Source organism: Astatotilapia calliptera, chromosome 17 (assembly GCF_900246225.1).
Source record: "Astatotilapia calliptera chromosome 17, fAstCal1.2, whole genome shotgun sequence".
NCBI classification, from domain to species: domain Eukaryota; kingdom Metazoa; phylum Chordata; class Actinopteri; order Cichliformes; family Cichlidae; genus Astatotilapia; species Astatotilapia calliptera.
The window spans coordinates 5,394,792-5,421,147 of NC_039318.1; the positions used below are offsets into that span (position 1 = coordinate 5,394,792).

Genomic DNA, 26,356 nt, shown 5'->3' on the forward strand with positions numbered 1-26,356 from the left:
ACTGCCTCCCTGTTAGCAGACCTCAAAGCTCTCTTTTTCCTGTTGAGCAGTGCTTTGATGTCCTTTGTTACCCATGGCTTGTTGTTTGGATAACACTTCACACTCTCTGTTGCAATTGTGGAGTCGGTGTACAAATTTATGTAGTCTGTGGTTAATTCTGTGAGCCCATCGATATCCTCCCACAGAGTGCTTGGCAATTAGTCACCTCAAAACAGCCCTGGAGAGCCACAAAAGCATCCACTGATTATTTCCCCACCGTCCTTGTGGTCACAGGCTATCTCTTGACTAAAGGGGCATTGCACAGAGTGATGTGAACCAGGCTGTGATCCAAACGACTAAGCGTGTGGGGGGGAGGATCAGGTTTGGAGCAGATCTATTGTCCTGTCATTTTTGGTGGGGCAGCTAGCCTGCTGGGTGAAGGTGGTTATTGCGTTGTCAAAGGTGTTGTGGTTAAATTCTCAAGCGATAGCAATAAATGCACTTGGATTTTGTCTCTGTAACCGGGTCTGGGCATTTAGGTTCAACATGGCAGTGGAGAAAGCAATCCCCTCAAGATGCTTGGATCTGTTTCCTAGTCCACTGTTTACATCACAGAATGATACATGGGGAACTTAGTTGGAAGTTGCTGTCAGTTTAAGTTGATATAAGAGTTGTAGGTCATAGGTGGGTACATTCCAAATGGGATTCCTAGAAGCTGCTGAAGCATGTTTTTGAATCAAACTGCTACACCACCAGCAGTAATCTCAGCTAGAGTAGAGAGTGTGAATGTATAAAGTTTTCTACGGGACAACCTTGTCAAATAGTGAAACTCCAAACTTGACAGTTTCCTCATACTCATATGTCAGATACATGCTGTTATAATGTCGGTTGTTTATAGAAAATATAGTTAATGTTGTCAGAAGATGATGCCATGTTCAAGATTCAAGATTCTTTATTTGTCACATGCATAGTCTGAGCAGAGCGGTCAGGAATGTTGCTCCTTGTTGTCCATGTTGTTGTTTTCATGGTGTGAAAACCGTTTGCAGAAAAAAATGTAACATATGTTTAAGAAATGTTCATATTTGTATGGTTGTCTCATCTCCATGGTAACAGATGCAGGAGGAGAAACAGATGGAGAGGAGGAAGAAGATTGCAGTGGAGCTGTCTGACCTCGTGGTCTACTGCAGACCAGTGCCCTTCAATGAGGACAGTAAGGACCATACCATTTCATTTCTTTTACCATTATAAACTGTTGCTGTATGCAATCTCATGTCTCACTTCCTGTTTCATTTGCAGAGATTGGGACGGAGCGAGCATGTTACCGGGATATGTCCTCCTTCCCGGAGACAAAGGCAGAAAAGTTTGCGACCCGTGGCCGAGGGAAACGCTTTCTGCAGTACAACCGTCGTCAGCTTTCCAGGATTTATCCCAGAGGACAGAGGCTGGACTCCTCCAACTATGACCCTCTACCTATGTGGCTCTGCGGCTCACAGCTGGTTGCACTCAATTTCCAGACCCCAGGTTAGTGTGTGGATGCATTACTGTAGAGAGCCTTTCTATCCACACAGTGAGTCCAAGACAGCATGGGTTGATGGCAAGTTGTAAGATTTTCCTCATCTCAGACACTAATTCATGTCTGTTCTCAGAGAAATTTATCCATCCATCTTTTTCCACTTATCTGGGGCTGGGTTGTGGGGGCAGCAGCCTAAGTAGAGAAGCCCAGACCTCCCTCTCTTTGGCTACCTCCTCCAGCTTGTGTGGGAGAACACCAAGGTGTTCCGAGGCCAGCCGAGAGATATAATCTCTCCAGCGTGTTCTGGGTCTGTCCCGTAGCCTCCTCCCATTGGAGGAGTGAGGAGGAGCAAGAGGCCGGGCAGACCCACCTCACCCGGGAGACACTTAGGAGGCATCCGTGACAGATGCCCGAACCACCTCAACTGGCTCCTTTCGATGTGGGGGAGCAGTTGCTCTACTCTGAGCCCCTCCTGGAGGGCTGTACTTCTCACCCTATCTCTAAGAGAGAGGCCAGCCACTCTTCGGAGGAAGCTCATTTCCACCGTTTTTATCCACAGTCTTGTTCTTTTGGTCACTACCCACAGCTTGTGACCATAGGTGAGGGTGGAGACGTAAAACAACTGGTAAATCGAAAGCTTCACTTTTATACTCAGATCTCTCTTCACCACGACAGACCGTAACAGCATCCACATCACTGCAGTCACAGCACCAATCTGTCTGTGGATCTCCCGCTCCCTTCTACCATCACTGGTGACCTGTCACCCTGGATACTTAAACTCCTCAACTCAGGGTAGGAACTCGTCCCTGACCTGGAGTGGACACACACCTTTTCCAGCTGAGTACCATGGCCTCAGATTTGGAGGTGCAGACTCTTGTTCCCACTGCTTTACACTCGGCTGATGCTTGCCCTCAGGCACGCTCCCCGGGCCTGGCTCCTGAGCAAGTTATCGCTAACAAATTCCTAACAAATTTGACTCAAGCAGTGGCCACCAGGGGGAGACATTGATACAGTGTAACATCTGGCTTACTTTAACAGAAAAGCTCCTATTTGCCTCTAAGAACAACAGGCTGCAGTCTGTCCACATACTCAACCTGTGATGGATCAGTAATCAATTAGTGATGCTAAATACAATTTTACACTCATTCTTTAAAACCTGTCTGTTTGTAGATAAACCCATGCAGCTGAACCAAGCTTTGTTCATGCTTGGAGGTGGGAGTGGCTATGTTCCCCAGCCTGACATCATGAGGGATGACATGTTTGACCCTTTCGACAAGGACACATTGCACGTGGAGCCAATCACCATCCAATTACAGGTCAGATTAAATAAGCAGGATAGAGGGAGTTTGATTGTACAGCTAAGTCAATCCTAAGAGAAAGCAAAGGAGCAGTTCACATTGTCCAGGCATGCTCCCTTTCTAGGTGAGAACAAGCTTAAAACTACACTTTTATTGTTCTTTGAACCATAATGAAAGTTAATGGAAGAAACTGACCATAGCTAGAGTTAGAAAGGCCACAAAGTCACACTCAGCCACCGTTTTGGCAGATCAGTTCATACAGAAGGTGGTATTTTTGCTCCCCCCTTTTTTCAAAGCGGAGTGAAAAAAATATCATATGAAGTCAGTTGTCTGACAATATGATCATGAGCCAATTTCAGCTGATTTCTAAAAAATACAGACCGATTTTACTTTGTCTATAAGTGCTCCTGGCCCACTTTAATAATCTAAGTGTCCAATTTTCCCACTGTCTTGCTTATTCTTGCTCTGTGTTTCCCAGGTGCTGGGAGCTCGCCATCTGCCTAAGAATGGCCGGAGCATTGTCTGTCCTTTTGTAGAGTTGGAAATCTGTGGAGCCGACTATGACGGCTACAAGTGCAAGACAGATGTTGTAGGTAAGACAGCTGCTGCATAGCAGCAATGAAAATGCAACATTTCAGCAGTTTATGTGCACTCACTGCAGTGTTAACCCTCTGCTTTTCTCCACCCTCCTAGCTGATAATGGTCTGAATCCTGTGTGGGTGCAGAAGCAGTTTGTGTTTGATATCCACAACCCCACCTTCGCCTTTCTGCGCTTCACTGTCTACGAGGAGGACATGTTCAGCGATCCCAACTTCCTGGCACAGGCAACCTACCCAGTCCGTCTGCTCAAAACAGGTGAGTGCGCAAATGTCTCCAGAATACAAACTTAGGAGTTATTTATTTTTGTATTTTTTAGATTGCAATGTTTCTGGAAATATTTCCTAATCTTAATTTACATTGAATTGGTTTAATTTTCTGTTTTACCAGGCTACAGGAGTGTACCTCTAAAGAACAGCTACAGTGAGGAGCTCGAGCTAGCGTCCCTTCTGGTTCACATAGAAATCGTCAATGCTAAGGTTTGGGCTACTTTATCTCTGCAACAAACAGGACATCTGAATAATAGTACTCTGCAGGCATGAGGCAAGATTTTTGGTTTCCATTTGTAGTTCAAAGATCTGTTGATGTGGAATCTACACACAGAACCCCTGACTTTCACCGCTGTGAGATACATAGCCACAAATAACATGGTATCAGCAAATAAAGTTCACTAAGCACAGTCATATTTGATGATTTCTGGATTTCCAGTTAGCAGCACTGCTGTTAGTTGAAGCTGAACACCACCATCTGAACGTGAAAATTCCAGCGTGAAATAACCTTTTTGACCACGTCTTCATCATTATTTCCACAAAACAAATATCACACAGCCTCTTTTTTCAACTAGGCACTAAAAGTCACAAATTCATGAATTGTTAAAAATGTTCAAAATTTATGATTCATTACAAATCCACATTTATCAAATCCCACTGTTAAGTATTACATTCTGAAATAAAGCTGTTGCATTCTCTATCCACCTTGTGGCTACAAGGAGGAAGACGATGAGAACTTGTACACATCCATCCAGCGGTTGCGAGATCGAACCTGCGAGCTGTCCAACCAGGTTTCTCTCCTGGAGAGGTCAGGCTCCGCAGACCTGAGCTATCAGCAAAGTCTGGAGGAGCTCCGAGCCGCTCAGGACCAGCTGAGTGAGCTGGTGGAGGCTCGCAACCGCAGGTTAGTCCCTTAGCAGTGGCTCCTGCAAGCTTTAATTTAACATCTCCAAATTACATCTGTATCTGCTACATCTGCTATCTGTCTGTCTTCCACTAATCTGTCACTGTTTTTCTTGCTGCTCTTTCAGGCTGATGGAGAAGAAGAGAAGGGAGAAGCTGAGACAACAGGTGATAGCAAAGCGCAGCTAATCCTCCCGTCCACCCGAGAGCGCTAAACTCCAACACAAACTGTGCCTCATAGGTTGTGTGGTGACAGCCTGAATAGAACAGGGCTCGGTTCCAGGAAGCATATTCAATAAACTGTTAGTCTGATAAACTCTTAGTTGATTAACTCTGATATCAGAAGCTCAAGGTTTTCAGTTTCAGAACTGCTCATAAGTGTTTTCTTTCTCTACTCACTTGCATGAGTAGAGAAAGGAAACACTCATCACTGAAGATCAGATACCACAATGCAACAGGGGAATATAGTGCAGAGTCTCAATTTTAATCAAATGAATGGAGGAATGTGAACATGTGCCAGTGCTGACTATAACATTTATCATTTTAATTTGCTTGGACCAGTCTGTTATCATTACAGACCTTACAAACTTTTATATGAAATTTAAAATTTTCTATCGTGTTCACAGTCCTTTACATGAGATGTGCATCCAAAACGGACCAAAAACGCATGAACTGGGAAATTACTGAAGCCGAATTCAATCCAGGCCCGATCCAGTATGAATCTGTGATTCTTGTCCATTTTTAATCTTTTCTGTTGTGCAAGTGGACTCCAACCTGAACATAGTTTTTGATCCATTGTGGAGCCTATCATAGGCTACCTGTGGGCAAATCTGGGTCTGAGTTGATCCAATGAGAAAGATTCAGGTGATTTTTTTTTAGTCGAAAACATCAGATTCAAATTCTGATTTTCAGACTCTCTACCATTCAGCCTGATGTTTGACTTTAATTTAATGAGTTAATGACTGAATATCAATCTGTGAACACATTTCAACATGAAATCTACAGAACACACCGCATTTTGCCTAAAAAGCCAATTTAAAATACATTTTTAGACTCTTAATGCCCTTTCAGCCTAATCTTCATTCAAATATTCATCTCCAACATCTGTGACTGATAGTATGACCGATAGCAACACGGGAAATGAAGTTCATTGACCAGTGTGTTGTCTGTCTAACGCTTCATACAGATCAATTTAACATAAACAGTAACTGCTACAGTGCTCTAAACTTGTTGATAGGCTGACAGTTACACAGCTGTCCACAGGGTCACAGAAGAGATGGATCTGAGTGAGGGTAAAAGCACTCAAATCTTAAAACAGCTAACTGAGGTCTAACTGGGATTTGTGTTTTTCTAAAAATGTAAATTTCCTTAAATGAATTACCTGTGCTATGCACTTTCATAGTGAATGAGGAGCTGAATCAGAGTATCAGTCAGCTGATTCAGCAGCAGCAGGACATTGAGTGGGTTTAGTTCTGTTTACCCAGTGACTGAGTTTAAGTTAACTCGCTTTCTGGAACAGAAAACCTGGCGTTTTCCTGATCTCAGGGTTAACAAAGAGTTGTTAGATAAACCTGCTTCCTGGAGTAGACTCTAGCAGGCTTTCTACAGCAGCCACATGCAATCCATTTAGAAGTGAAGAAAACATGTTCTTTGACGAGAAAATATCATATAGTATAGCAACGTTCTGTGCTGAGGGCAGAATGAAAAAAGTAAACACAAACATAAGTATCTCATGGACTGAAAAGACATAAAACTAAGCTATAAAAACAATCGTGGACTAAAGGCTGAAACATATTAATTGCAAACTGTTTTTTCTGTGACAGATTTCATGAAAAGTAGATCGCATAACAAAACTACAACGTGTTTCTAATACTTTTGGCAATAGTGTCTAATGAAATGGAATCTGGGGAAGTTTAAACCATTGGTGAGAAAAAGAAAGTGTTTGAAAATGAAATATTTATGAAAACAGACATTATTCATTATTTTGATGGATCTGGAAGTTATTTAAAAAGGAAAAAACAATCAGTACAATAACAAATAATGAAATTATTCTTTAATTATTATTTGCCATTATTATAAAGAGTCATTGTGGGAATCAGCAGTAAATACAGCTAGCACTTTTTCAAATGCAAACACAATATAAATTTCCATTTGACATTTTCAGATGAATGCTGTACAATTTAAACAATAATTTACCTACAAAGCTCCCCCTGAAATTTGCACTTACTTTGTTTCAGGCTTTACCAAGAAAAACAGGATAAAAAGGGAGACGAAAACTCAGGTTACACAAATGTGGGGAATGAAAAATTAAACTGTTCGTAATGGATGGAAAAAGGGGTTAGAGGGCACTTGTAGCAAAAAGGAAGTATCCTGTATGTGCCTTTGTTCTGGAGTGTAATTACTCTTGTATTTAAGAAAGAACAGGAGCTCTCTTTACAACTGGAATAATTTCCCTTTTAGGGAAAACGATCTACAGTCTAGAGGAACATGCTCATTTGGTTTTTGACCACTACCCATGAAATAGGGTTTAAAGGGATCTAAAGATGCAAGTCTGTTCCTCCTAATCAAGACCAAGTCCTCGGTTGATCACTTGAACTCTGCCTCCAGGTGGTGGGGGCTTCTGTCATAGACTTTCTTGTTCTGCCGGGGAGAGCACAAATTCTCACCAAACCACGTAGAGAAGTTTTTTTTTAATATTTCTTCAAAGGGCTCTAAATTTATCTATACTACCTTCAGAGAAGTGTGAGAACAGTGAGTGGGGGAGGAGACGAGAACGCTCCCCTGGGTGTCTGCATAGGGGCTCAGATGTGTTCGCTTCTACAGGGAAACACCCACAAATAAAGGGCTATCACTAAAAAAAAAAAAAAAACAAGCAAAGAAAAAAACAACAACAAAAAAAACCTAGTAAAGCATTCTTTTTACCTGCCAGCTCTGATTTCATGCCTTGTTTCTAAACCATCGATCAAGATCAGTTTCCATCATCTGACTTTAATCAACAGATGTGGCCCAACTGGTCCTGAATTTGCCAAAAGCAGCTTTGATTGGACCCTCTGCATGACTTTATATTTAACCACCCACCCCTGTAGCTACTTCATCTCCTCCCCTGTCTGATTTCTCATTGTATATAACTTCTTTTATTTATCAGACAGCTGTAGATCCTGTTTTAATAGATAAAAGAACGTGCTACAAGGATGCTAGCGGACTTCAGATTGAAGATACTATAACTTTATGTAGAAATTATTATTGTGTACCTGGAGCTCCCTTTAACTGTCCCCGTAGACACAAACCTCTCTTTCTCCCTACACTGCAGTTGCACTGGGTAGGGACTTCTATGCAAAGGTCATCGTTTTGGCCTATAGCCATTGTGTATTAGGCGGTTGACACAAGTTGTGTTTTTCTCTCTGCACCTATGCTAACTGTCCAGTATTATTATTCTGCATTGCAAATCATGTGCAAGTTTCCATTTAATAAAGCTCTTTCATGTAATCGGCAGAGTGTCTTTTCATTTTAAAACAAAAATCCAGAAAAAGGAGTGATCACATTTTTATTGATATATATATTTTTTTCTTCTTTTTTTTTCTTCTAATGATTAAAAAAAATTGCATCCAAACAAATTCTGTCCCCTAACGTGCGGCAACCAGCCGCTCTCCACCTAGCTCCCTCCTCAGGTATGGCTCCAGGGTGGGGCCCTGGTTAACCGTCTCAGGTAATTTCACCCCATGGCAGGAAAGGGACCGTCTAGTCCAGGGCTGCCCAATCCCAGTCCTCAAGAGCTACTATCCTGCAGCTTTTAGATGCATCCCTACTCCAACACAGCTGAATCAAATGGTTTGATTACCTCTTCAGCATGCCATCATGTTTGGCAAAGGCCTGATAACAAGCCATTCATTTGATTCGGGTGTGTGGGAACAAGGATGCATCTAAAAGCTGCAGGACGGTAGCTCTCGAGGACCGGGATTGGGCACCCCTGGTCTAGTCCAAGTCTGCTCTGTTGTATAAAAGCTAAACTTATACAATTATATATGTGTCAAGTAATTGATAAGCAACATTTTTCACTGAGTCATTATGTGAACCAAATTAAGAACTGTTTAAATGCTGCTATGCTGCTACCAGTTAAAGAAAATTCAAAGTTATGGGCTAGCACAATCCATTTCATTCCAAACTTCCCAAAATATTCTACTTTTGCACTTTGTCATAGTTGTCTGTAAAAAGATTTCCCACTTTATTTTAATGTTGTTTTATTAGTTATTATTTTTCCTCTGTACGGTGTTTATCCTTATTCCTATGTTGCATTTCTGAAGAATAGTTGTTGCCAAGCTTTTTATCCTTGATCGGCAAATGAAGTAGATTTCTATTCTGATTTTGTCAAAGCATTACATTACAAGCATTACAAAGAGCTTGTTCAACAGGTAGTCATATGATAAAAATATTTATTGACCCTTATTTATTTATTCGGAACATGCTGATATGTATGTGACTGGAGCCCCAGTGTAAATTAAATAAGAGCCTTATAAAAGGAATGGTGTCATTAATAACTGCAAAAACAGTTGCGTATTAAAACCACAAATTTCTAAAATATTGTGATCTATTTAAAAATACAAGTTAATATATAAATATTCTTGCTTGGGTTTTACATTACATTATTTTCTTTTAGACCAGTACATAGGTCTCTTTCTGGTCAAAGAATTACATATTAAACCTGCAGTCCCATTTCATTCTGTTGAAGTGGTCCACCAGTTAGTTATTCTTTAATTTGTTGTGGTAGAACAGTGGTTCCCAAAATGTCTGTGAAGGTTCTCAGTCATCCAGGTCATCGTAGTCAAAGGAGCTTGCAAAGAAAAGCGGTGGTTCCCAAACTTTTTTTCCTCCCCCCCCGCGCGCGCACACTCACACTCACGCACAATCACATCCTCCAACCACACACACCCATATTTTGCTCCATTGCGGTTTATTTCACACCTCAAATATTTAGTAAACAGTTACGCAAATACAAGTAATTGCAATAAATTACAGGTAGTAAGGAAATAAACACTAACTCTTTTACGCTACGTCCCACCTACCACGGGATTTTGAATGCAGCGGTTTCGTCCGGCACGTAAACGGCGTTTCGAATCCACAGAAACGAGATTTTAAACTCCCTTTTTTCGTTTACGTGTGGAGGAGGGAAACAGAGTTCGTCATTGCAACGTCAAGTATGTGCCTTTTTTCACGTCACGCTGTGCGTCACGTTATTGTTTACATGAGATGAATTGCAGAATGGCAGATATTCAGATTTACAGGTTTTACACGCTTGCATATAAACACGCAGTTACTGTCTCTATTTAGAACGGCAGAGGCGTCACGGTGTAATTATTTTACATGTAGTTGTTTTTATTCTGTGTAATAATATTCAACATTGCTATCAATACATTTTTCAAAAAATGCTTCTCTGTGCAAAATGGGTTTAAAAACATAAACAGCTGTGGGATACTATTTGTCTGTTTAGACAGGGGGACCAAATCGTGGTAGGATGGCAGAATCAGCCTGATATTAGTTGTATCCCACTGTAACTTTACTGTATAAAGAGCTAACATCTGAAAGGGAAGATATGCTTCACCATATTTTCTAGTCTTTGGCTTAGAATGAAGTTGGTTTGGAAACATTCAGCGATGCTTCATCTCCTGCTTTGCATTTGTGTGGCTCCCTGTGCTAGCAGTGTCCAAGCGTTGCCCCCGCCCCCCGCAATGGCTTTGGGCGGGCCCCACATTTTGGGAAAGTCTGTGCTAGAAAGTAATTTGGAAGAAGCAGTGTCTGTCTGGCAAAGCTCCTCGGACTGCAATAGTTTTAAATGGACAGCTCCAACATTTGAGTTCAACTGTTTCATGGAGATGATGACTTCTCTTCAACATGTGAACCCCACAGTGAGAGGGCTTAGAGACTCTCCGCAAACTATGCTTCAGAATCTGGCTGAACGAATCAGAAAAGAGATTTCACTGGTAAGTCCTGGCAATCAGCTCAAACGTATATATCCAAAATATCTTTCTTTTAAGTAAAAGTGTCCGTGGAATAAAGTAAATGCAATCTCTGTAGCAAACATCGGGAAAGACTAGCCTCTCTTCAAGTGGTAACGCAATGTGTGGTTTTTTTTATATATTTATTTATTTTTAGAACATGTAGCCAAATGTGTAAATGAGAATGCATACATTTCCCTACTGGAGATGTAAATATAGGTAAGTTGACACTTGCCAAACTCCTTGATTTACACATAAAAGGTATTTACAGATCTGTCATAGCAAACAATCACAAAAATCACTTGTGACAAGACAGCTCTACTTGCTTACAGGATTTACAGTTATCTACACACTCTTAGATCTACTGAGGAGTGCTAAATTAAAGGAGTTAAAGTAACATACAGCATCTCAGTAAGGTGACAACATGCAACTACACTATGCGGCTGTGCCTTAGATGTTGAAGCAGGCCGTCTACTAATCAGAAGGTCTTACAAATTGAGAGTTACAGATTCCTGTTTAATTGTTTATTTTTTAATGGTTGTCACAGGGTTGTGAACAAATGTCTACATCTTCTCCACATACACAGCAGTAGTGTTACACCACCTTTAAAGGTGAAGTCAGTAATTTATTTTACACTATTAAATAGCCAAAAACCATAGTGTACTCTGAAATATATAGGAGGTTGGTGTGTAATTACGTCTTCCAACAAACATATAATTAATCTATTAAAAATACACATCAGTGAGTTTGCAGTTTGTGGAAGCAGCAATGTTGTCCCACTCTATTTGAATGCAGTGGTCGGGAAGGACTTCTTTCATCAGACTAATCACGTTTTATGTGGGCCAAATGTAAAATACCAAATGTAGAAGAGAAGAGAGTCCCCGTAGGCATTTGCATACTGTGAGGATACATTTTAATTCATGTCTGCTCCTCCATATTCAAGATATGAAGCATCACATCTATGTTCTGTTGTAGGAGAAAGATTCCAACAGACAAAAACTGGCTAAATAATAACAACAGCTGGTTAAAAACTAACACTATGTTAATGTTCCATCACACTTTCTCAATGATAAACAGTTTGGTTACATTCTTACGGTGGCCCCTAGAGACAAAGCACGTACAAACTCCAAAACACTTGCAAACTCCAAAACACTTGCAAACTCCAAAACACTTGCAAACTCCAAAACACATGCAAACTCCAAAACACGTACAAACTCCAAAACACTTGCGAACTCCAAAACACATGCAAACTCCAAAACATGTACAAACTCCAAAACACTTGCAAACTCCAAAACACTTGCAAAATCCAAAACACGTACAAACTCCAAAACACTTGCAAACTCCAAAACACGTACAAACTCCAAAACACTTGCAAACTCCAAAACACTTGCAAACTCCAAAACACTTGCAAACTCCAAAACACTTGCAAACTCCAAAACACTTGCAAACTCCAAAACACTTGCAAACTTGTTACGGATTCAAATATTGGGGATGGACACAAGAGGAAAAACCACAATAACAACACTGGTCCGGCCGGGTTGAGTCAAACAATGATTTTAATTATCACACGCGTGGGAGATGGACACCGTACGCAGACAGCATCAGATCTCAAAATGGTGGAGCATTGATCAAACTCTTATAGCCTCTAGTGGCCCCCACCTTATCATAAAAGCCTAAACATTCACATGCTTTCTCTCACACAGTGCCTAAGCTACGACCTTGGCTCCCTGTTTATCTGCTCCTGCTGAGATGGGGCAGAAAACTCCAGTATGTTCTGTTCTCTTCTAATCAGACAAATAAGGCGATGACTTTCTGCGAACAGTATTTCTTATAACTCAGCAGTATAATGCATCATAAAACAATATCATTCATTCACAATAAATCAGCAATCTAATGTAATGCAAATCAGTTTAACAAATGCAATAGTTATCACCTTCTTCTAATTCAGGAGAATAATGCAAACTAAAACTACATAATAATTCACAATCTTTAATTAGGGGTATAACATGGCATAAAATAATATTATAATCTCACAAACTCCAAAATACGTACAAACTCCAAAACACTTGCAAAATCCAAAACACTTGCAAACTCCAAAACACGTACAAACTCCAAAACACTTGCAAACTCCAAAACACTTGCAAACTCCAAAACACGTACAAACTCCAAAACACTTGCAAACTCCAAAACACGTACAAACTCCAAAACACTTGCAAACTCCAAAACACTTGCAAACTCCAAAACACTTGCAAACTCCAAAACACTTGCAAACTCCAAAACACTTGCAAAATCCAAAACACTTGCAAACTCCAAAACACATGCAAATTCCAAAACACAACGGAAGTGCTCCAGGACGCTAGGGGCAGTGTTGAGCTCGATTTGCAAATTAAACAGCAAGTTTGTCTGTATGCGACGGTCTAGTCTCCGTCGCGCTTCCCAGGTTGCCTAGCAACCATGATACTAACCGCTGGAAATGTGTCATACAACTTTGCTTGACAGAAATGAAGGAGAACATATTTTGTTCATTTGTTTGTTTGTTTCTACAAGAGCTTTGTGTGATTTGATAAGTATCTGAGGCTGAGACCACAGGACAGTAAAACATGATTTTTGGGCTTCATTTCTGTACTGAACAGTTATTTCAAGATTAGTTAGTAAATAACAATTAGCTAATGTTGTTCATGAGACTAAAGTCATATCACTTTGGTAATGTAAATATAATATGCCCAATATTATTATAGTTATTATATTAATCATTATTAGCTATTACAGCAGTGAACATGAACTCTGTGTCAAATACTGAGCCTCAGTACAGATTCAAGTTGCAGTTATTTATATGTCTTATCACCTTAAATCTTCACTCAAAGACAAGTATCTTTGACAGTGCATATATAGGTGTATCATATATATGAGACAAATGTTGTTCCTTCAGTTATTCCTTCAGTGAGTGCAATGCCTCACAGATGATGTGCAGCAGTGGGTCCCTCAGTCTGTCATCACTCTGGACACTTGCAGTTGTCACACATGGAAATCAAATGTGTGATAAGCTGCAGGATTCAAACACAAGTGTAACTTATAAATACATGTTCATACTTTTATTACACAACACAGAGAGAAAGAAACAGAGAGAGAGTGCAGCACAGACAGACAGGTGACAGTCTCAGGTGTATACACTGCTACAAAACAGCACAAAAGAAGGAGGATTTAGTATTTGTGTTATTACGAAACAAGAAGAGTTCCCAGATGGTTCAGTGGACACATGTGTGACTCCTGTGATTAAAGCATCTTTCTTTCAGCTTAACGAGTGAACCGTCAGCTCGTTCAAACACACGTTAAAGTCCGTTTGGCTCAACACCACCGAACAGAGGCAGCAATATAACATAGCTAACATTAACATCCATGCTACGGAGGGGGACAGTAGTGGCGTGGCACTTTCAAAACACGTCTTTCAGCCTTCCGCACTGAGAAGCAACATTTCCAGCTTACTTAGTTTTTCTAAGTTAAGACAACTCAAATAAATTGAGTTGATCAGCGTTTTTGCATAAAAAGTACTGGTAACTTACTTAAATTGAGTTCTAATAACAAATTGTTAAAAATTGAGTTCAACCTACTTAATATTTTTAATTAAACACAATATCAGTCCCTGATTCTTCAAGTCTGATTAACTGAGTGTCTTTGGGCAAGATATTAAACCCATATTTGCCCCTGATATATGTAAGCATATTCACAGAGCACACACACAACAGGTTTGCAGCAATTTCAAACATAGCGGAGCTGCTTGGATAAAATCTTTGAGGAATGAAGAGCTAGCAAAGTTGAAGTCTCAGTGAAAGAGTTAAACCAAAAGCGTTAAATATGACAGAAATGGCTCACTTCAGAAAGGAACTTCAGGGGTTACTTAAGGGTTAAAGAGTTAAGAAAATTTGAAGATGAGGAACACACTTCTGTGGTCCACTGCCATTTTGATTAAAAATCTAAATATTTTAACCAGGCTGGTTTTCATTAAATCAAAGAAACTTTCAGCTGTAATAAACATTCAAACTGCTTCTTCATTTATGAGTTAATTGTTTTAACTGAGTTGTTTCTCTAAAACTGTTAGCTAACTTGGGAGCTGAGAACCTCAGAAATGTTGCGAGAAATGAGAAAATCTGTTTCGGGTCTAGAGAATTGAGTCCTAAACATGTGTTGTCCTGCAGGGGGCGCAGAAACCCTTCAAGAAGGTGATTGATGTTAGCTCAGGTGATCCCCACAGAGTTGATTTACAACATGTTTCATTTCTTCGACAGGTTAGTGTTCATTAATTGTGTTGTGTAACTTTTTGTGTTGTGTAAGCATTCCTGTCAAACTTGTGTATCTGTCATATAAGTTGTGATTTTTTAAGTGTAATCTTATTTATCCATTTTATTTTCATGTGCTTTATTTATGTCCATTACTTTCTGCAGTGGATGTAATGTATAGTGATTATTGTTAATTCCTGCATTTTATATTACTCTTGCACCATACATATCCTATATTTGTAACCATGTTGTCTTCTTAATGTGTTAAAAACACTTTCCTTGTTCAAAAAGTCTTGTCTACAAACTCCTCTCTGAATCTGGCCTACTTCCTCAGGTCTTGGCAGTGTGTATATACCCTCAGCTGCTGGAAGACAAATGTTTTCCTCTGGATGTCAAGATAAGAGCTCAGAAACTCCTGGAGGCCTGTGACGGAGCAAGTGTGGGTGAGGGTTAAAAAATTTGCATGTACAAACTGAATTTTAAACTTGAGAGTCTGGGATTTTAACTCACATGTATATTGAAATATACTTAAATAATTATAATTTGATAGGTTCATACACTGCATCCTCTGGTCTTCGTCATGTGAGGCAAAGCATCGCTGAGTTCATCACAAAAAGAGATGGAGTTCCTTCATATGCCCAAAACATCTTTATTTCTGCTGGCTCTCAAAGGGCTATAATGGTATGACTATGAACACTATTCGTACTATTTCTAGTTACACAAATGCTACATGTATCTACTCTGGTCGAAAGAATCCACGCTTCATACTGATGTCCACAATTCTTTTATTCCTCTCACAATCATGGAGCACCGTGAAAACTAGAAACAAGTAAACTAATATCAACAGCACATATGACATTCATCTCAGCCACCTATTCCTATAAGTCGCAGGGCAGTGGATCAGTCCCAGCCTATACCAAACGACTCACGAACCGGTCCGATGCCCGGGGGGTTGGGGACCGCTGCACTACATAATTAAACATGTCTAACATCAAGGGAGGCCACACAATAAAACACATTTTAAGCAAGATGCAATGTCCAACTTTATCAGCCACTTTATCTTTTTTAAAATGCTTTGAAAGGACACAATAGCACAAAAACAGACAGCTGGAAAGTGCAGTTATCTGAGTGAACACACCTATCACTCAGACCACACACCCACAAATCTTTAGGGTTTACCATCGCTCAAAAAACTAAAATTGGATAGTTATTTCATTTAAAGAGTCTAAGTTGTAATTTGAACTAAACAATTTGATGTTTCTATAGTGAACATAGTTGAAACATATACAATCTGCATCAAATTCATCAGCATAACACTTGCTAAATTTATTCTTGTTGAGATGACATAATGCAAGCTAGCAAGACTGGTTAGTTGCCTGGACTAGCAATATCACAAAATCATTACAAACCACAGGAAAATCACTAGGGTCACAAGAGGCAGGAAATTATACACACACCACGTGTATGCTATTGCTATTTATTGTTCATAAATGACTTTTTATCAGCATTAAGTGCTTTTGCTGGACTAATGTAATTTGCGTGGCTTGGATCAACTCAATTAAATTAAGCTGGACTCAACTGCAGTAAATAAGTTGATTCATCATTAATTAATAAGCCAACTCAAGTACATTAAGTTGGAATAACAGACCTGCATAATGCTGAAATAAAGCAATTTGATGACGTGGAAATCCTTTCCATGACTTTTTTATGTATCTTCTGCTATAGCAAACTGTAGTAGTTGTTTAGCTTTCACATTTTATCTTTGCACTTAACTGAAAAATAATATGATTTGTATTAATAATAATGTCCAGTCTTTACACATTGTAAAAACCTCAACCAAAATAACCAAAATATTCTCAAACAACAGCTTAAACATTTTTACTTCTACATGTAACATATTTTTAGAATCTTTGAAACAACCAGGTGTATTGTATTAATTTAGCCTTTAAACATAGTTTATTGAGTTAGTTGTAAAGAAAAGCTTAAATGTGTGAGTGATCTCTCATTGTTGCAAAGGGAGTTGCAAGGGGAAACAGTTTTACTTTGTTTTCTGCTTCAAACATTTATTTTATTTCATTTATTCCTGATTTTTTAATAACCTGTAGCAAAAAGTGACAGAAAAGATTGCTCTCCCTAAAGGAAAAAAATATAGCTTTTTCGATTATTGTTATAAGATTGCTGTGAAACTGCTGGCCAGTGGTGAGGGGAATACTCGGACAGGCGTGCTGATACCTGGGCCCTGCCCACACATGCTGTACAATGTGCTGGAGGAGGCTGGGGTAGTCTTGGTACCGTACCAGCTGACAGAGGAGAGAGGGTGGGCTGTAGACCTGGACAACATGCATCAAGCTTTAAAGGCTGCTCGGGGGTACTGTGAGCCCAGAGCCATTTACATCAGCAACCCGGGAAATCCCACAGGTAAGTAAAACACAGTAGCTAAGTGAAATGAGAATCCGAATCAGCACACCTTATTAATCCCGAAGGAAATTATGTGGTTACAGTTGCTGGACAGCAACTGACTGAAATAAATTCAATAATACAATATATTAAAAAGTTACAAAATATTAGAAATAGCTCTAATATATACAAATAGCTCAATTATAAATATCCAGAATATTAAAGAGGTTAAATATATATGACTGACATTTTACTTTAGACTGTAATCTGTAAAACTTTGCTATTTGTTATTTTCACTGTAGAGGATGTGCCAAATGGTGTAACTATTGCACTGTACTGTACATTAGATGGAGATACAGTCTTCTTTCATCACTGTTTATATTACCTTTGTCTTTCTAGGCCATGTGCAGGACAGGAAGTCAATAGAGGAAGTGATTCAGTTCGCAGCAGCTGAGAGAGTCCTACTGTTAGCTGATGAGGTGACCATGAGCTGTCTTTTCAGATTGGCTTTTTATTATGCATTTGTCAGGTTTTCTTTATCTATCAGTTTCTTTCCTCTGCACTCCAGGTGTACCAGGACAGCGTGTATGGGAAGGACAGAGAGTTTATTTCCTATAAGAAAGTCCTGTTTGAAATGGATATAGAGCTTGCAGAAACAGTGCAGCTGATCTCCTTCCACTCTTTATCCAGTACCTGCATTAGAGAGTGAGTTCTGTCTCTTATGTTTGTCAACAACAATTTCCAACAGGATCCTAGACAAAAGTTCTGGTGGATGGCCGCATGGACAGTGGTGGCATTGGAGTTCAACTGGAAGCCGGAGGCGCAAAAATGTAGTTTTTTTTAAAGATATTTGTAATAATATCATTTTAGGCCTCAGTCAATTTTCTATACTTTATAATTGAGATATTGCCAGTCCAGCGATGCTCCACTGTGGACCGGCGGAGGTGATGGGACCAGCAGGTGCAGAAACCTCCGGCTCGGGTGGAGGCCTCCAGACTTGTGCAGAAAAAATTGCATCTGTATGGCTTGATGAGCAAAAGGCATGGCTAAGGTCTGTCCATGCAAAGAAAAGGGTGCTCAACTCCTTCTAGCCAATGTCTCCAACATCATTGTCTATTGTTTTTTGGGAAAGAGACAGCGAGAGAAAAAGGCATATGGGTGCATTTTACCTGAGATGGATGTGGCTTAATGGGGATGGAGGCTGAACCGAAGAGTGTGTCAAAGGCTTCTTGAGTGGAGGCATCCACTGAAAAGGAATTTTGGGAGATGTTAGGTTAGTGAGTGTTTGGGCTATTTGGCTGAAGTTGCAAATGAATCAATTGTAGCAAATGCTAGGAAACACCGGAGTTGGTTCCAGCCTGGTTCCAGCCAGAACAGGCCATTCTACCACTACTTGCACCACAGCAAGTCTGCTGGGTCTGCTTTGGCTCTATCTATATCTGACACACTCTGCTATACAAGCTTGTCATTAGTACACGGAGATCTGCCTGGCCTGAGAGCCTCCGCCAGTCCCACCTGAGGCTCTCCCCAATCTACAGCCTTAATTCATGTTCAAACCATTTGCCTTTTATCTATTAAAAATGCCGCTGCGCTCTGCTTGTATGTCAGTTTTGTTTATGGCCGTTCTACATGTACTAGATGCCCCAGCTCCGTGTCATTTCAAAACATGTATCTCTGTGACTTTGTGTCCTCTTTGAGAGTTTGTGTTGTATTATGTTCAAATGTGAAGAAAAAAAAAGTATCTCTCAAAGAAGAAAGCTTTAAAGAAGAAGTTCTGGAAGTTTAAAAACTATGCACCTTAACTTCTGTCAAAAAGTTCACCCAACTCGAATATGCGCAAAAATTTTTTCTTCATCCTATGGTTGAACTTTATGAGGTGCCGTAAGGGACATTATTACTGAAACGCTCTCACACACACTACTGAAACGCTCTCACACACACTACTGAAACGCTCTCACACACACTACTGAAACGCTCTCACACACACTACTGAAACGCTCTCACACACACTACTGAAATTTTAGCTCTCACACACACTACTGAAACGCTCTCACACACACTACTGAAATTTTAGCTCTCACACACACTACTGAAACGCTCTCACACACACTACTGAAACGCTCTCACACACACTACTGAAATTTTAGCTCTCACACACACAACTGAAACGCTCTTACACACACTACTGAAACGCTCTCACACACACTACTGAAACGCTCTCACACACACTACTGAAATTTTAGCTCTCACACACACTACTGAAACGCTCTCACACACACAACTGAAACGCTCTCACACACACTACTGAAATTTTAGCTCTCACACACACAACTGAAACGCTCTCACACACACAACTGAAACGCTCTCACACACACTACTGAAACGCTCTCACACACACAACTGAAACGCTCTCACACACACAACTGAAAAACCAAGTCATTTCAGTTGAACAGGAAGGCATTTCAGTTGAACAGGAAGGCATTTCAGTTGAACAGGAAGGCATTTCAGTTGAACAGGAAGGCATTTCAGTTAAACAGGAAGGTGTTTCAGTTGAACAGGAAGGCGTTTCAGTTGAACAGGAAGGCATTTCAGTTAAACAGGAAGGTGTTTCAGTTGAACAGGAAGGCATTTCAGTTGAACAAGAAGGCATTTCAGTTAAACAGGAAGGTGTTTCAGTTGAACAGGAAGGCGTTTCAGTTGAACAGGAAGGCATTTCAGTTAAACAGGAAGGCATTTCAGTTGAACAGGAAGGCATTTCAGTTAAACAGGAAGTTAATTCTTGACAAGGAAACTGAAGGAAAAAGTGTTAGATTTCAAACAAACCACTACACAGATGTCTACTCAGCAACCTGTTAGTTAGGGGTGGGTTTTTATAATCGATTTATTGATTAAAATCGATTCTGGCTTGGATAACGTGAAATCGATTCATTAAAATCCTGAATCGATTTTTTAATATAAATTTATTTTACCCGAAATGCCAGAATCTCTGGTGAAACCTCACAAAATTTCAACAACCACCAAAAAGCTAAGACAGTAAATCAGAGCAGGTACACGGCTTCTGCACAAAGACGTAAACACACAGCGCGGACCCGCAGATCAGAATCAGTGAGATGTCGCCTTTCTCACCCGACAGCACGGACACGGTCGGGGCTGAAAGCCGACAGCTCACTGATTCTGATCTGTCGGCAGGTCCGCGCTTTGTTTTCACGCCGTTTTTGCGCCGATTCTAAAGCTGTTAGTTTTATCTCTCTCCAAACAATATTGACTGAACCAGCAGCAAAAGAAGATCCAAACTGCGCTTCACATAAACATCGTCATGAATTCCCTCACTGTTTTGCTTCCACCACGATAAAATCGCACGTCATGCACAGCCCTCTCTCTCTCTTTCTCTCTCTCTGTACTTCAAGAACAGTTTTCCGTTTAAAAATCTGTTTTCTGCATTATTCGCTTGCTTGTTAGGCACAAGTCTACTGTTGTTTACAGCGCAGTCGGCCGCTGTTTTTTTTTTTTTTCCATTTTACATACTTCCCAAAAAAAAAAACCTAATTTCTGCCGTTCAATACTGAATAAATTTAAACTTTTTTAAATTATGCAAAATGCAAAACGTTAGCCGTGTCTCTAATAAAACCGCTGTAACGTCAGAGGTAACGCTCATATGTTGATTAATGGTTTTCTTTCGTTTTTGATGTACTGCAGAATATTTTTTTATAAAATCCCAGGCCAGGAAAACCACCTTCATGTTTTTATGTGTTTTATCTTCAGCTACTTTGACACAAAGGCATCTGCTGTGATGCTCACACCTTTGATAAAGTCTTGCGTGTGTCAGCTTCCTTTTTTAAATACAAAAATATGTAAATGTACTGATCTGAATTATAATATTTCTGACTGTCAAAATTCCCCATAATCAAATCGAATTGAATTGAATTGAATCGAATCGTGGAACAAATCGATTCTGGACCTTAGTGAGACAGCTGCATTACTTAACAATATATTAGCCTCAGCATAAGTCAAAATTTAGAATAGCGGGAGACGTGCATTGTCCTGGTTATTTTTTTGGCATATGTGCTTTTTGTCTTTTTTAGCAAAGAAAAATATCTTAAAATCATCAATAAAACCAGGGAGAGAAGGCTTAGCGTTCCTCCATTTAGCACAATGGATATAATATTTACTCAAAAGTATGATGATGTTAATAATGTCTGAGACATCCAATGCTAGATGATCCATATAAAAAAAATTATGATGTAATTCAAACAGTGGCACATCATTAATATTTAGGGAAATCCAATTTTTTAAGTTGCACCAAATACATTGTCTGATAGGGCATAGAAAAAAAAAGATGTTCTAGGGTTTCATTTTCATCAGTACAAAAAGAACACTGATCCACCTGAAAGCCAAATCTCTTTTTTTAGAAATTCTGCCACAGTATTAGTTTTGTTTAAAGTGTGTTTCTTTAACTTTAGGTAGAATAGGCTATTTCATAATTTTTTAGTATGCTTTATCCAGTGTATATGAAATAACTAAATTAGAACCATGCCATGTAACCATTCTGTTGTAACTATGAAATATTTTGTCTTTGAAGAAACTACTAACAAATTTCTTATTGCATTTTTATCAAACAGCTGACATTGCCCTAGCAATAAATTTGGGAGCACTGATGAGAAATTATTGTATATCATAAAAATTTTAATCAAATGAAGCAGAGGCAGTGGGACCAGTTCACAAAATTTGTTATATTCTCTTTGAGAACAGTTTAGACAATATTTTTCTGAAAAGTCTGTGTAACTTAGAATGACACCGTTATCATCCAACAAATCTGTTATGAATATAATATTTTTGTTCAAACCAGTCACTCTTGAAAATTGATTTTTGATTAAGTGTTATTACCCTATTATTCCATAAGGTTGAATTATGAGGAGAAGTTGTGGGTAAATCTCATTTTCCCAAAAATGCAACGTCTGTTTTATAAAGTTTGATATCTTTATGGGGATTTTATTTGCCGCAAAATCACATTTCAAAATAAAGTCTAATCCTGTATACTATTTTATTAAACAAGAATCATGGGATGTGGAGCTAAGTAGAGTCTGGCTGTGACAGACAAGATTTTAACCATTTAATTCTAAGGGTGCCAACCATAAATTCCAATTCTGGAGTTTTGATACCACCTTTATTGTATCCCTTCACAAGCTGAGATCTTTCTATGTAATGGGTTTTATTCCTCCACAAAAATTCGAACACATTTCTATTTATGGTTTTCATGGTATTTATCGTTTTTTTATTTTTATATCATTTACGTGGCGCAAAAAAGGTTGGGGACTGCTGTACTAGCAGGTTGCTGAGTAGACATCCTTGTAGTGTTTTGAAATATACCACTTTTTCCATCAGTTTCCTTGTCAGGAAACAACTTCCTGTTCAGCGGAAATGCCTCTGGTTTCAGTGGTGTGTGTGAGAGCGTTTCAGTAGTGTGTGTGAGAGCTAAAATTTCAGTTGTGTGTGTGAGAGCGTTTCAGTAGTGTGTGTGAGAGCGTTTCAGTTGTGTGTGTGAGAGCGTTTCAGTAGTGTGTGTGAGAGCTAAAATTTCAGTTGTGTGTGTGAGAGCGTTTCAGTAGTGTGTGTGAGAGCGTTTCAGTTGTGTGTGTGAGAGCGTTTCAGTAGTGTGTGTGAGAGCAAAAATTTCAGTTGTGTGTGTGAGAGCGTTTCAGTAGTGTGTGTGAGAGCGTTTCAGTTGTGTGTGTGAGAGCGTTTCAGTAGTGTGTGTGAGAGCGTTTCAGTTGTGTGTGTGAGAGCTAAAATTTCAGTAGTGTGTGTGAGAGCGTTTCAGTAGTGTGTGTGAGAGCGTTTCAGTAGTGTGTGTGAGAGCTAAAATTTCAGTAGTGTGTGTGAGAGCGTTTCAGTAGTGTGTGTGAGAGCGTTTCAGTTGTGTGTGTGAGAGCTAAAATTTCAGTAGTGTGTGTGAGAGCGTTTCAGTAGTGTGTGTGAGAGCGTTTCAGTAGTGTGTGTGAGAGCTAAAATTTCAGTAGTGTGTGAGAGCGTTTCAGTAGTGTGTGTGAGAGCGTTTCAGTAATAATGTCCCTTACGGCACCTCATAGAACTTAGTGCAACTGTGGGCTTCTTTTTTATTGGTTGCACAAATTTACATAACAACGCGCAGCAGTCAAAGTTAAACTGGTTTGAACTTTGACCACGGGATGTGTCAGTACCTTTTGCTGATATGCTTGCGCTGCACTTTGCTTGACGCAGCAGTAAACCATTATTCTGCACCACAAGCAATAGAAATGAATGTGTTTCTGTGCGCAGCACTGTATGCGCCGTATCCTTTGTGAAAAGGGCTTTAGGCTTCTATAGCATAGCTTGTTTATGCAACCACATACTGATCATTAGAATTAATGTAGGCTAAATACACTTTGAAATATACTTTCAAGCTTCACTTTTCATGCCTTCGTATACCATACATGCATTTAAATGAATAGTTTAGACATTTCTCAAATTTTAAATGCATTATATTGATAAATTAATTAAGATAATCTGTGTCTGCATCTTAGGTGTGGTCTGAGGGCTGGATACATGGAGGTAGTTAATATGGATCCAGAGGTGATTTATTATTTTGATAACACATTGTGTTGTGATATCAGTACTCCAGTCACAGGACAGCTTGGTTTGGATCTTATGGTCAATCCGCCACAATCTGGAGACCCATCGTATCACACATACATGCAGGTGAGGAAACAGCAAAAGCCAACAGTTGTCCTCTGTTACACTCTTACTTTTAATTACTGGTTGTTCTGTTCACAAAGGAGACCTTCTTCATCCTGGCTACTCTGTCCCATAATGCTCAATGGGTTCAGGAGCTCCTAAATAAACTGCCAGGGGTAAGGTGTCAGCCAGTGTTTGGAGGAATCTATGTTTTTCCTCGCCTGCACTTACCATGTGGGATTAAGGAGCAGGCCAAGGTGGGAAATGTTCCAACAATCTTCCATCTTTCTTTCTCCATCAGTCTATTATCAATGTTAATGGAATACCAAGTCTAACCACTAAGTTTAGCCATTACAAATGAATGCCAAACCATTATCCTTACTTGAACCTGATTCCATCTTTATTCCTTACATGGCTTAACCTTGAAAACAGACTATTGAGGGATTGTGAAAAAAATGTGAATATTAAAAAAAAAAAAAACATCATTCTGATGGTACAAAAGTTGAAAGCCATACTGTCCTATATGCACTTCTGTTTTCAGTTATTGGGGCTGAAAGCTGATGTTCTGTACTGTCAGAAATTACTGGAAGAGGAGGGTGTATTAGCTGGTGCAGGTGAACATGGGGAAATGACTGACAGCTTCCATTTGAGGTAAAGTATATGAAATCATAAAACCTTTTGAGGTTTGTACTGCATGTTGTATTGCTTCAAAAAGTTGACTCTTGTTTGTGGTGCTCTCCCGCAGATTATGCATCCTTGTTCCTCATTACACCCTGGTAGAGGTCCTAGCTCGCCTCACCTCCTTTCACTGCCGTCTCATGGGTGGCACTGTGACCCCAACAGAAGTGTAAAGAAAGAGAAGCAAGAAGTCAGCTTATAGTGCCCTGTGGAGGAGGGTGGCCTAAACTAAGTGTAAACTTGAGATTGGTCAGATTTATGTGAAGTATCTCAAGAGGATAATTCAAATAACTGTCTGTATAACTAAAATAATATTTTTTTTTAGAAAGATTTCAGTGTCATTCTGCAATAGTAACATCTGCTTTGCAACAGTTCCAACAGTAAAGAATTTAGCCAAAAACAACATAGGCTATATTGAAGTTTTGACATGATGCTCATGATTCTCAGTAGTGAGCGTCTTCTTCTTCTTCTTCTTTCAGCTGCTCCCTTTTTGTGTGCCACAGTAAATCATTGATGTCCATCTAATTCTTTCCTGGTCTCATTCACACGCAAAACCTTCCTTTTCTCCATCATATCAGCTTTACAAATCAGAGCACTTTATTTAGAAGTTAGAGTGTTAGCCAGCACTCTGTCAGCTTACAACACTAGAGTCAGTCATTATTAACCTGGGCCACGAACAAAGTGGTACAGAAATTTCATTCTTTATGATCTTCATGATACAACCCACACCATTTATCTGGGCTTGTATAAAAAATTTGAATAAAGCATAGGTGGATGATATCCAACAACAAATAAAACAGATTTTTTGGTTTTCCAGTTAATGTGAACAAAGCTAAGAGTGACGCTTTTAGATGAATTATAACTGTCTAGGTCTTATCGTTGATTCATATGTGTTGTGGAAATCTTAAATAAATTGAGGTGCATGGAAACATGTTGTCTCTATGTGCTTTATTTATCTTGAAAAGGAATGTAATCGTTGAATGTTTAAACACACACATGAACACGTGGTATATCTGAAAGATTACATGGACAGAATGGAGCTTAATTAACCTTGTGTTGTGGATGGATCTCAGATGTTGTCTTGACTGAAGTCTGGTCCATTTTCAGCGTCTGTTTTACTATATGATTGCATTTGTCTCTGCCTATCAGGGATTCCCACATTAACTTTTACTGAAAAAAGTTTATTTTCTCATCCTTCTAACACTCATCCTCCATCTTTGCTCTTCTAATGTGTTTACCTTATCTTAACCATAGCTCGGTAGGTAGGCAACAATTAGCATACGATTAATGTCATGTTTTGTGTGCAAGCAGGATATTGGATTCAAATGCAGGACTCGCAGGACACAGAGGAATGAACTAAAGGAAGCAGCTTTTATTTCGCTGTACATAACTTACTACAAATACAAAAAGAAAACTTGAAACTAAAAAACTCAAACTAAAACACTTCAAAATAAATGAGGAACTGACAACTAGGAATTAAGTGGGAATGCGGAGGGAAGAAACACAGTATAGTGAAGGTACAACATAACAGCTAACAGGAAGGAACACGGGACTTAAATACACAAGCAGGACAATGAGAGGATGGAAACAGGTGGTAAGAGAGCTGGGATGAATCAGACCTAATGAGACAAGGGGAAGCAAAACCAGACACACTGAGCACTAGGGATGGGTATCGTTTAGGTTTTATCCAATACCAGTACCAAACCGGTACTTTTGAAATGGTGCCGGTGCTTAAACGGTGCTCGAACTGGTGCTCGAACCGGTGCTT

General features: G+C 39.5%; 2 protein-coding genes across 4 annotated transcripts in view; both read left to right on the plus strand.

Annotated features, from left to right (window-relative positions):
- Positions 1-6,535, plus strand: part of LOC113009003 (1-phosphatidylinositol 4,5-bisphosphate phosphodiesterase gamma-1-like) — a 40,685-nt gene extending 34,150 nt beyond the window's left edge. For both annotated transcript variants that reach the window (XM_026147019.1, XM_026147020.1), the window contains 8 exons: positions 1,093-1,189; positions 1,276-1,500; positions 2,663-2,808; positions 3,269-3,383; positions 3,484-3,645; positions 3,778-3,866; positions 4,376-4,560; positions 4,688-6,535. In XM_026147019.1, the coding sequence (XP_026002804.1) occupies positions 1,093-1,189; positions 1,276-1,500; positions 2,663-2,808; positions 3,269-3,383; positions 3,484-3,645; positions 3,778-3,866; positions 4,376-4,560; positions 4,688-4,748 (1,080 nt within the window). In that variant the 3' untranslated portion in view covers positions 4,749-6,535. The remainder of the gene's footprint in view (positions 1-1,092; positions 1,190-1,275; positions 1,501-2,662; positions 2,809-3,268; positions 3,384-3,483; positions 3,646-3,777; positions 3,867-4,375; positions 4,561-4,687) is intronic.
- A 3,672-nt stretch (positions 6,536-10,207) lies between these two features.
- On the plus strand, positions 10,208-24,961 carry LOC113009009 (alanine aminotransferase 1-like). 2 transcript variants are annotated; one of them, XM_026147028.1, is made up of 11 exons: positions 10,208-10,534; positions 14,743-14,832; positions 15,158-15,266; positions 15,374-15,504; positions 16,998-17,241; positions 17,620-17,699; positions 17,789-17,925; positions 23,760-23,934; positions 24,012-24,167; positions 24,452-24,561; positions 24,656-24,961. In XM_026147028.1, the coding sequence occupies exons 1-11, from the start codon at positions 10,208-10,210 to the stop codon at positions 24,759-24,761; spliced, it is 1,665 nt and encodes a 554-aa protein (XP_026002813.1). In that variant the 3' UTR covers positions 24,762-24,961. The 2 variants fall into 2 exon arrangements, with proteins under 2 accessions (XP_026002813.1, XP_026002814.1); XM_026147029.1 differs by having other exon boundaries at positions 10,243-10,534; positions 23,850-23,934.
- The last annotated feature ends 1,395 nt before the right edge of the window (positions 24,962-26,356 follow it).